This window comes from Emiliania huxleyi (genome assembly GCF_000372725.1).
Source record: "Emiliania huxleyi CCMP1516 unplaced genomic scaffold EMIHUscaffold_65, whole genome shotgun sequence".
NCBI classification, from domain to species: Eukaryota; Haptophyta; order Isochrysidales; family Noelaerhabdaceae; genus Emiliania; species Emiliania huxleyi.
In genome coordinates, this window is record NW_005197128.1 from 284,015 (window position 1) to 295,171 (window position 11,157).

General features: G+C 66.1%; 2 protein-coding genes across 2 annotated transcripts; one reads left to right on the plus strand and one right to left on the minus strand.

The window, feature by feature from the left end:
- Positions 1–668: 668 nt before the first annotated feature.
- Positions 669–5,346, plus strand: EMIHUDRAFT_465203 (hypothetical protein; the record flags this gene model as incomplete). The annotated part of the gene is made up of 8 exons (XM_005763030.1): positions 669–1,664; positions 1,839–1,933; positions 2,067–2,166; positions 2,259–2,315; positions 2,384–4,267; positions 4,308–4,460; positions 4,522–4,656; positions 4,787–5,346. 8 exons carry the CDS (start codon positions 669–671, stop codon positions 5,318–5,320), a joined length of 3,954 nt encoding a protein of 1,317 aa, XP_005763087.1. The 3' UTR covers positions 5,321–5,346.
- Positions 5,347–6,283: 937 nt separating this feature from the next.
- On the minus strand, positions 6,284–6,535 carry EMIHUDRAFT_59488 (hypothetical protein; the record flags this gene model as incomplete). The annotated part of the gene is made up of 1 exon (XM_005763031.1): positions 6,284–6,535. A coding segment is annotated over one exon (252 nt), but the record flags the coding sequence as incomplete, so codon positions are not given.
- Between the last annotated feature and the right edge of the window lie 4,622 nt (positions 6,536–11,157).

An 11,157-nucleotide genomic window follows, 5' to 3' on the forward strand; every position in this document is an offset into this window, starting at 1 on the left:
GCGGCGCGCGCGAGGGGGGGCGGAGCAGCGACCGCTGGCGCGGCCGCTGCTCCGTCTGTGCCAGGGACGCGCGCTCTGCGCCGCTGCACAGAGCGCGCGTCAGGGCAAGGGGCATGCGTGGCGGCGCGGGACGCGCGGCGGCGGCGGCGAGCACGCTCCGTGAGCGGTGATGCGGCCGGGCGAGGGCGCGGCGGGTGACGGGTCAAGGGAGCAGCCCACACCCGGCGTCGCTTTTTGAGCGACGCCTGTGGTACGCCTGGGCCTGCACAGGGGCCGCAGGGCGGTCAGTTAGCCGCGGTGTAGGTAGGTGCGCGTGTTTTTCAGTGTACGTACTTTTAGCTTCCTGGGAGAAAAGAGAGGGGTCGTGTTCTCTCTCTCTCTCTCTCAGTGTATGTAGCTCTTACGTACATTCCCGTAGGAGACTCTGCTGACAGGGTTTGCGATGAGGAGCGACCCGAAGGGTTTCTCGGAGGTTAGTGCACCACTAACCGCCGAAGCGCAAGCGCTGGGAGCAAGAACACTACGACCTGGGTCGGGCTCATACTAGCACCCCACCTCGCGAGCCGACGTTTTTGACTTTGCCGCAGAGGCCGTCCCTAGCTGTGAACAGCAAAACGGGACAGTATTGCGCCCAGCTGATTGCGCCGCACCCTCAGCCCAAGAAAAGGATGGTGGTCGACGCCCCTGCCAAACCGGTGCGCTTCGAGTTCAAAAACTGCTCCTACCGCGTGAAAGTGCGATCGGATGGACGGGGCCTGGGAAACACGCCCGCTTGCTGCGTCAAAACCAAGGACCGCTACCTTCTGCGCGACGTCTCTGCGTCGGTTTCGTCGGGCGAGGTCCTCACCGTGATGGGCCCGAGCGGCGCGGGCAAGACGACGCTGCTGCGCATGCTCGCGCTCGAAAAGGGACCCGGCACTCCGTACGGGAATGTGACTCTCAACGGCCACGCGTTCACGCGCACGGTCTACACGGCGCACGCGGCGTCGGTCGAGCAGGAGGACTCGCTCTGGGCCTTCCTCACCGCGCGCGAGCAGCTCGAGTACGCGGTGCGCCTCTCGCGGCCGGCGCTGCGCTCGGCCGAGCGCGCCGCCGCCGTCGACGAGCTGCTCGGCGCCCTCGGGCTCGAGTCGTGCCAGCACACGCGCGCCGGCAACGCGCTGGTGCGCGGCCTGTCGGGCGGGCAGCGGCGGCGGCTCTCGCTGGCGCTGGCGCTGGCCAAGGAGCCGCTCCTCGTCTTCCTAGACGAGCCCACCTCCGGACTCGACGCCGCCGGCGCCGCCGCCGTCATGGCGCTGCTCAAGAGCGTCGCGCGCCGCGTCAACGCCGCGATCCTCTGCACGATCCACCAGCCCTCGTCGGCCGTCTTTGCCGGCTTCGACAAGACGCTCATCCTGTCGGGCGGGCGGGCGGCGTACTGCGGGCCGGCGAGCGAGCTGGTCGGCTACCTCGCCTCGATTGGCCAGCCCGTCCCCGCCAACACCAACCCGGCCGACCACATGCTGGCGATCGCAAACGCGGACTTCACCTCGCCGGCCGAGGTCGAGGCTGTGCTGGCGGCGTGGGAGGGAAGAGGGCCGCAGGAGGAGGAGGAGGGGAGCGTCGCGCTGCTGCCGCTGCCGCCCGCCCCGCAGAAGAGCTTCTGCACGGAGCTGCTCGTCCTCGTGGGCAAGCACGGCCGCATCGCGTACAAGGCGCACCCCGACGCATGTTGAGAACCGTCCGAGAAGCTTCCGCTGCCCACACGACAGCTGTCGCCGCCTCCGCCCTCAGTGGTCCCCTCCCCGTGGCTCACTCACGGCCGCCCGACAGACCTCCCTCTCCTCCCCCCCAACCAGGACCCGCTGCTCTACCTGGCGCGGCTGTGCGGCGCCTTCTTCTTCACGCTCTTCCTCTGCGTGCTCTTCGTCTACCAGCGCACAAAGTCGCAAGAGTGCGCCGCTGCCACCGCCGGACACACCTCTGCCCCCCGATCTCAGAGGCCCCCACGGCCGCGCCGCATGATGGCGCCCACCTCCCCGCAGCGTGATGGCGCCCACCTCGCCCCCCACCTCCCCCCGCTGCAGGTACGTGCTGCAGCACGTCTTCCTCGGCTCCTTCGCGATGGGCTCCTGCGCCATCCTCGGCCTCGCCGCCGTCTTCGTCGGCCACGCCGAGGCGCAGATTGTCCGGCGCGAGGCGCGCCTCAAGCCCGCGCGACGCCCTGCACTCGCCCCGCACTTGCCTTGCGCGTGACTTGGCCGCGACGCCTCCCGCAGGTGACGGACGGCATGTACGGCCAGCTCGCCTACGGCATGGCGACCGCCGTCTACCAGGTGCGCTCTTCTCGCCCTCTGGCGGGGGCCGCGCCCGCTCCACACAGCCCTTCGTACCCGTGGCGCAGGTGCCGATGATGTTCCTCGTGGCCATCTGCGGGCTCGTGCCGCTCTACGCCGTCGCGGCTTGGCCGTGGGAGAGCCTCCCGACGGTGTGGCTCGTGTTCGGCACCTTCCTCGTCGCGTTCGAGATGGCGGCGCAGCTCTTCTCGCTCGACGGCAAGGTGCTCTTCGGGCTGCTCAACTTCCAAAACATCTGGTTCACCTCCTTCATCTTCTCGGGCATCTTTGTCACCCGCGAGGACGTCATCTGGCCGCTCCGCGTCTTCACGTACATCCTCCCCTTCGGCTGGGGCACCCGCTCCTTCTTCTGGGCCCTCTTCCACGACTGGGGCGTCGACGGCTCGGACGGCTTCTCCGGCACGGCCCCGTGCGACCCCGGCCTGCCCGGTTGCTTCTCGGACGCCGTCCGCGGCTCGCCAGGCACCGGCTTCTTCTGCCCCGGCCTGCCCGCCGTGGAGTGCTGGGGCGACGTCGGCCCTCGGATCCTCGACTCGATCGGGTCGGTCTACCGCATCCTCACGAGCGAAAACACGCTCGCCGCCGACCTGGGCTACCTCGTCGCCATCGCCGCCGCCTTCAAGGCGCTCTACCTCCTCCGCCTCGCCTCCCTCCTCCGCCTCCGCGCCGTCCCGCGCCGGCCTCCCGCGGCACTGCCCCCGCTCGACGGCCCGCAGCGGCAGACGCTCCTCACCGTCAACGACGTCGTCGCGCCGCCGTCGCCGCTGCTGGCGGCCGCTGGCCGCGGCCTTCGCTTCGCCTTCTCCGATTGCTCCTTCGCCATCCAGGTTCGGCCGGCGGGAGGGGGCAGCTGCGCGCGCAAGAGCGAGACCCGCTACCTGCTGCGCGACGTCTCTGCGTCGGTGTCGTCGGGCGAGGTCCTCGCCGTGATGGGCCCGAGCGGCGCGGGCAAGACGACGCTGCTGCGCATGCTCGCGCTCGAAAAGGGGCCCGGCGCCCGGACGGGGCACGTGGCCTTCAATGGGAAGCCCTTCACGCCGTTGCTCTACACGCGCTACGCAACCTTCATGGAGCAGGGCGACTCGCTCTGGGCCTTCCTCACCGCGCGCGAGCAGCTCGAGTACGCGGTGCGCCTCTCGCGGCCGGCGCTGCGCTCGGCCGAGCGCGCCGCCGCCGTCGACGAGCTGCTCGGCGCCCTCGGGCTCGAGTCGTGCCAGCACACGCGCGCCGGCAACGCGCTGGTGCGCGGCCTGTCGGGCGGGCAGCGGCGGCGGCTCTCGCTGGCGCTGGCGCTGGCCAAGGAGCCGCTCCTCGTCTTCCTCGACGAGCCCACCTCCGGACTCGACGCCGCCGGCGCCGCCGCCGTCATGGCGCTGCTCAAGAGCGTCGCGCGCCGCGTCAACGCCGCGATCCTCTGCACGATCCACCAGCCCTCGTCGGCCGTCTTTGCCGGCTTCGACAAGACGCTCATCCTGTCGGGCGGGCGGGCGGCGTACTGCGGGCCGGCGAGCGAGCTGGTCGGCTACCTCGCCTCGATTGGCCAGCCCGTCCCCGCCAACACCAACCCGGCCGACCACATGCTGGCGATCGCAAACGCGGACTTCACCGACGCGAGCCTGGTCGAGGAGACCATCGCGCAGTGGAGCTCGAAGCAGCCTCCGCCACAGACGGAGGAGGCCGACTGCGGCAGCGAGCAGCAGCCGGCGGGCGCGGGCGTGGCGACGCAGTTCGCCGTGCTACTGCACAAGCACGGCCGGCTCCTGCTGCGCGACCCGATCATGTACATCGCGCGGTGCGTCATCTTCGTCGTCATCTCGCTCTCCCTCTCGATCATCTACATCGACACGCGGAGGCGCGACTCGCAGGAGCAGCTCTTTCCTCGGCTGTTCCTCGAGGCGCCGACGATGGGCGCGTTCCCCGCAGCGGGGGCGGTGAACAGCGTCTCTTCACACCCCATCTCGATGTGAACAGTGGTGGATCTCGAACATCGCGCCCGCCCTCGGGCTGCTCCCCCTCCTCGCCCAGTTCCTCGACCTCCAGATCCTCCGGCGCGAGCTGCGGGACGGCATCTACCACCCGGCCGTGTACGTCGCCGCGCAGACGCTGCTGCAGGCGCCAATGGCGGTCGCGCGCTTCACACCCAGAGGCGGGCCGCGTCGCTCCACGCCCTCCCCCCTGTGACCAGGCGCCGATGATGTTTGTGCTCGCCTTTGCCAACTTGGTTCCCGTCTACGCGGTCGCGGACTGGCCGTGGGAGACCCTCGGTCTGCAGTGCGTCATCTTTGCGTTTACGCTCGCCGCCTTCGACTGCCTGGCGCAGGTCTGCTCGCTCGCCTCGTCGCCGGTCCTAGGCCTGCTCTTCTTCATTCAGGCGCCCCGCGCGAGGACGGCGCCTTCTTCCCTCCTCAACCCCGCCCGCGCCTCGGACCGCCTCCCTCCTCCCTCTCCAGGCGTGGTTCCTGGGCCTGCTCATGAACGGCTTCATGATGCCGCCCGAGGACATCATCTGGCCGATCCGCATCTTGGCGTACGCTCTTCCTCTGCGCTGGCAGATCCAGGGGTCCACCTACATCCTCTGGGCGATGGGCGACCATACCTACGGCGGGACTGAGCGGTGTGTCTTCAACGCGACCGGCGAGGGCGAGTGTTCGCAGGGCTTCTTCTGCCCGGATGCCCCGCCCACGTCCTGCTACGGCGAGACGGGGGAGGAGATCCTCGACAGCTTCGCCGCAAACTACTCGTGCTTCACTTCGGAGAATACCGTCGCGCTCTGCATGCTCTACATCCTCCTCTTCGCCCTCGTCTGCAAGCTCGTCTACGCGCTCGCCCTCTCCGCCGTGCGCGGTGGCAAGATGGTCAAGCCGCCCACAACGCCTAGGGCGTCTCCCACCACGTCTCCCTCCGTGTCTCGCTCCGCAGACCCGAGCTCGCCTGCGCACCCGGGCCCCCGGCGGGTGCAGCCATTCGCGACGAGACAATCTTGACTTCCGTCGGCTCGATGTACATTTGTTGTGTGCACACCCCCTCCCGAACATGCCCCCCCCCCCCACCCTAGCCTCTCTGTGGGCCAGGCACCGCCGGCCTCGAGCTCTCCGAACGACCTTGTGCAAAATAATGCCCAGTTACTACGTAGAGTCAGTGTCCAACGAGAGTGCGTACGTTCTCGGGGAAATTTGGTTTTTTGCGGGGTGTGTCCCCAGACTGTCACACGAGTCTCGTAGCGCTACTAGTACCCGCTACGCGCGCCGCTAGAGAGCCTCTAGACGTAGACCGCCACCGCGCGCCAGCGGAGGGTTCACGCCTCCTTGTTGAAGGCGCCCTTGGCCTTGGAGACCATCTCGTCCAGTTTGAGCGGAAGCAGCTCCTATGCCACACCATACAGGAGACGTGTGAGAGGCGCCGCACCGAATGGCGCCCGCTCCTGCGAGGCGTGGGGTGGGTGGGGCATGCCTCAATCTTGGCCATGATTGCGTTCAGCCCCGAGGCCGGGAAGGCGGTCGATGGCGTGATGCCACCCTCAATCACCGGGAACACCCGATTGATGAACACGCCCGGCGCCGGGCCGTCGGGGCCGTCGATGAAGGATTGGAACTCTTCGGCGCTCAAGGGTTGGGAGGCTTCCCAGATGCAGAATATATCGTCCTGTGGCATGAAGAGACGGGCGTCGGCCGACGCGCGAGCGGTCGCTGTGGGGTGCCGGTCGGGGCCTTGTGCGAGGTGCCGGTCGGGAGGAAGCAATGGTTGTGGACGCCGTTGGCGCGATTCTTAGCGGCGAGGTCGGCCCAGTTGGCCTGGTCAGCGAACTCCCAGAAGGACTTGTGCGCATTCTGGTCCACAAAGGAGTGGTGCACCCAGAAAAAGCTGCCCGTTGACTTGGCGGGAGTCTTGGGCAGCGTTGGCCACGCGGATGGGGGCGTGAGCCCAGAGGGGAGGACCCTGAAAGCCTTGTTGATGAGCGCGCCCCCAGCAGGGCTGTTTGGGCCATCGATGAAATTTTCGAACTCCTGCAGCGACATCTTTTCTTTGCACTCCCACAGGCAGAGGATGGGTCCCTCGGGCTCGGAGGGGAGGAAGGCGTGGCCGAAGATGCCCGCCGCGTGCTGCGCCTTGGCGACATCCTTAAAATTGAGAGACTTCATGTTGGCCCACCACGCCTTGGCGGCCCGAGGCTTGAACGTGTGATACACAGCGTAGAACGTCGGTTCGCCAGACATCAAAGGCGACGCCGCCCGCGATGTCGCGAGCGGCGAGCGCGCCGTCGGGGAGCGCACCGTCGGGAGCACCAACGAAGAGGCCAGTGCGAGCAGTGGCAGCATTGCAAGCTTTTTGATCGGTGATGAATTCCGCTTTCGGTTACGGACACGTGCGCTTGATGAGACAGTTGGAATTTTCTGGCCTTAGAACGGCAAGGCCACCCATGTTCGCTGCGTTTGATTGTCTGTTGATCTCTCTCTCAGATGTTTGCTCTCGGCCGAACATGTAAGTATTCTTGATAGAAACCACGACGACACACTCACACACACCAGTCGACTCGCATCGGTTGCCTCCATGAACGGCACACACACACACACACACACACACACACACACACACACACACACACACACACACACACACACACACACACACACACACACACACACACACACACACACACTGACGCGATCCACGCAGGCGTAATTTCTGACGGCCGACCGTCAGTGCACGGAGTTGCCCCTTGCTTCTCCGACTGCCCCGGCTAGTTCCCGGGTTTCGCGGGAGTGACCCCTGCGTCCCCCGAGACCTAGCGCGGGTGGATTGGAGGGGGGCTCGCTGCAGGGAAGGGCTGTGTAAGAAGCCGATTTAGGCTGAACAAGCTTTTCCTCTCTCTCGCACCCCGTCTCTTTTCCTTTCCTTTTTTCTCTACAGCACCTCTTTTTTCCTCTCTGTTTTCCCGGGGAAACCATCAAATTTTCCGGGCTCTGAGCCGAGTCTGAGGCTGGTTTGGGCCCAAAATCAGCCAAATCGGCAAAATACCGGGGATTTTGCGGGTATACCTGGAAACCCCCGGGTATACCTGGAAAATACCCTGCGACCGCCTGGGTATCGTGCCGATTTCCTCAATTTTGCCTCAGATTTTGCCCCAGACCAGCTCTCAGACTCAGGGAAACTCGCGAGTTTCCAGAATGGAGCACCAAACACCCTCTGTTTTCCCTGGAAATTTCCGGAAACGCAAAGTGCTGGGGCCCCTCTGTTTTCCTTTTTGTTTGCCGGAAAAGCTTGTGCAGGCCAAATAGCCGATCCCCGTAGTCCGCCCCGCTCCTCCCCATCGGGCCGCATGAGCGGCCACGCCTCGCAGATTCGTTTTCGCGCCTGGGTCAGGCGCGCGGGGCATCCCCCGGGTCGCTCGACCAGCGATCCGAAGAGTGGCCGCTATGCGAGGGAAAGAGCGGGGCCCTGTTGTCGCCCGTGAACGGCGTTTCGGGGCCCGGGGTTGTGCGTTTACGTGAACGGCGTGCTCGCAAAGGTACCCCCCAAAACTGTGGCAAATCATGCCTCCGCACTGCGCGCCGCCCGCCTGGGAGGAGATGCTCTCGCCTGCGACGTTCCATGCGACGGACCACGGCTGGGACTTTGGCGGCCAGCATTCGCACGTCCTGCGGCTGCCCGACATCCTGAACCACATCGCCCATCTGGGCCTGCGCCCACAGAGCGTGCGCGTCGCCGACGTGTGCCACAAGAACATGACAGCGGAGAAGGGCCTCGGCTCGGAGCTCGACCAGTGGAAAGCCGCGTGCGAGTCCGAATCGCGCAAGCAGACCTGTCACGGCGCAAAGCGCACGGCGACAGCGTGCACCTCCGCCATGACCTCCTGGTCCGCGCCCGGCATCCTTGTGCGGACCGCGCAGAATCCGTGCAAGCTGCCCTACCGCCTCGTTGACGGCGCTCATCGCCTGTGCAAGCTCAAGCGCGAGCTGCTCGACACCACCGGCACCGCGCGGCGTGCCTCCGCCCCGTTCTACGTCCTTGCAGAGGCGGACGCGCTGCACATGCTGACCAGCGCAAGGCAAGCGCGTCGCGAGCCGCTGAGCGTGAGTGAGGCGGTCTGCATCGGCTGGTACCTTCGCGCCGCGCAGCTGCGGCTGCTCGGCCGCGGCGCCCACGGCGAGGTCGTGCTCGCTGAGCGCGGCGAGGAGGTGACGTGGCTGGCCAGATGCATGGGTGCGCAGCGCAACGGCACCAGCGCCGGCGTCGCGGCGCGCATGGGCTGGCACCTGCACAGCGGGCACAGCTCGACGTACAGGCCCGCGCTGCGAAAGGGAACGAACTGCACGGCGGGAATGGAGTGGTTGGCCGGCGTGGCCACGCGCATGGGCGACACCCCGCAAGCCCCGTGCGTGTACCGCGGCACCAAACGTCTGGGCTTCTTGCTTTCTCGGCACCTGAAACCTCGCTCCGACGCGGGCGAGCGTAATCTGGCTTCTTGCGGCGGCGGGGGCGAGCTTGTCTAGCTAGCTTGCGCGGTGTATGTAGCCTATCGGCCGAACAGCTCGGGCCCTCAGCCCCTCACAACAGCTGTGTGGCTAGTGTATGCATTGAGTCGTGGATAGGGAGGGAGCGGACGCTGAGTTGAGGAAATCGGAGGACGCGACCCACTTCGCCACAGACGGTCCCGCGCCTCGCCACTATGACGGCGACACGGCCGCAGCTCGTGTGCGTGTCGCCGTCTTTGTCCGGAGTGAAAAGTCCAACGCGCTCGTCGGTGACGGTGTCCTCCAACCTGCGCCGCGCTCGGCGAACCTCGACAGCGCCTTCGGTGGCACGCATCTCTTTGCGCCTGAAGCCTGGAGAGCAGCTCCTCTGCTGCGCACACACTCTGCACAGTTGGCACAGCCTACTGTGCGGCTGCCACAGCTCTGACAGCGATGGGCTCGCCCTCACTGGCCCTCAGTCACTTGTGCTGCGGCTTGTGTGAGCGACACTGCTCGGCGACTGCCGGCACACTGTGAGACCATGGGTGTGAGGTTAAACCACGCTACCAGCGCTTGGTCACATCGGCCCCGAGGTCAGATCCTTCTACTCTGTTGATGACAAGACTTGTCTACTGGCTGGAGCCGAGCAGGAGGGCCCAGCGCACAACCCCTGGTCAACTCAGGGTCCACACCCCGTATATCATATAAACGCCACATGAAACACTCTCTCCTCCTTATCAGCTAAACGGCCGCCATTCGGGCCTCCCGGCCTGCTGCGGCGGTGCGGCCGGTTGAGGCCGGGCTCGGCCCTCGAGCTCGGCCCGGCCCGCGACGGCTGGCCCGTGGCCGCCGACGAGCGCGCTCGCGCTGCTCGTCAAAATGGCGGCGGTGGCGATTGCGGCGACGGTCGTTCAGTCGCTCAGCGCTCAGGCGTCTGTCGTCTGTCGTCTGTTGTCGCATGCACACGCGCGCGCCGCGCGACCCGCGTCGCTCCGCGAGGGCATGAGCCTTCCGCGATTCGATCCCGCAGCCAAAAGCTGCTCGCTCGAACCGCGGCCGACTCTACCATCGCGGCCGCATCTGTTGAGCTCTCCAGAAGACTGGTGCCTCATATGCTGCCTCCCTATGGATTACAAATTTGATGGCCGGCTCTCGCTGGTGCTCTTCCGCGGCAAGCTGATGCTCTTTGCACGTGCACAGGTGTGGTGGCGCGAGGCACACGTTCAAGTGGCCAATAGCGTCGACAGTGGCTTCAATTGGTCGCCGTTCGTGCTGCTTCGAACCAAACAGCTGACCCTCCCCACGGACGCCCTTTGGCCGCCCTCGCGCCGCCGCGGCTCGAACCGCTGCCGCTGCCATCATCCTCGCCCTCACACTCCTCGCTGCCTCCCGCCCGCCGCCGCCGCCACCTTCCTCCGGCATGACGTCACCCTCCGCTCTCACCCTCGCCTCCAGCCCGCCCCGCTCCGTCACCCCGCCACCCCCCCCGCCACCGCCGCCACCCCGCCGTCTCCACTCTCGCCGCCGCTGCCGCCGCCGCCTCCCCAGCCGCCGCCACCGTTGCCGCCACTCTCGTTTACACCGCCCTCGTCGCGCTCCACGCCACCGCCAAGATCGCCGCCCCTGCACCACGGCCGCCGCTCCCTCCGGCACCTCACACAACCCCTCCAACTCTCAATCCTGCCTATACCGCCGCCTCTCTACCCCAGACGTGCGCCCGTACTGCCGCCGTAGGTACCCGTGTCACTGGGACCGCAAAGTCAGCCGTATCTTCGGCCAAGTCGGCCGCCGCAGCCCGCCAGAGGCTCGCGGCGGGCTGCAGAACGGAGTAATGGACATCTCTACGCAAGACCAGTAGATCGTTGGGGTAGAGATAGTAGATTAAGACTGGAGATCCTAGCGGATCTCTCACACGGACACGCCCAAGTCTCGCCAGTAGATCCCTCCAGTCCGGTTCCCCATTCAAGACTAAAGATCGAAGATTGAGATTGTGGATTGCAGATCGCTGAGCAGCAACACGGGCCAAAATGTGGAGATAGGAGATGGAGAATGCAGATTGTAGATCCTAGCGCCCAGCCATCCGCCCCAGATGTGAGATCGAAGATTGAAAATGGAGGTCGTAGATTGCTGCCGGCGCGGCGACAGTGGGCCAAGTAGAAGATTGGAGATTGGAGATGAGAGATGGTCAGTGTGAATGAATCCATAGCGCATCTCCTTGAAGGTTTGAGCCCCCCTCCTCCCCCGGGTCCCCGAATCGAGATTGGAGATTGGAGATTGGAGATGGAGATCGGAGATCTGACTGAATCCGGCCTAAGATGACGACGTTGGAGATTGGAGATTGAAGATGGAGATCGGAGATCTGACTGGAT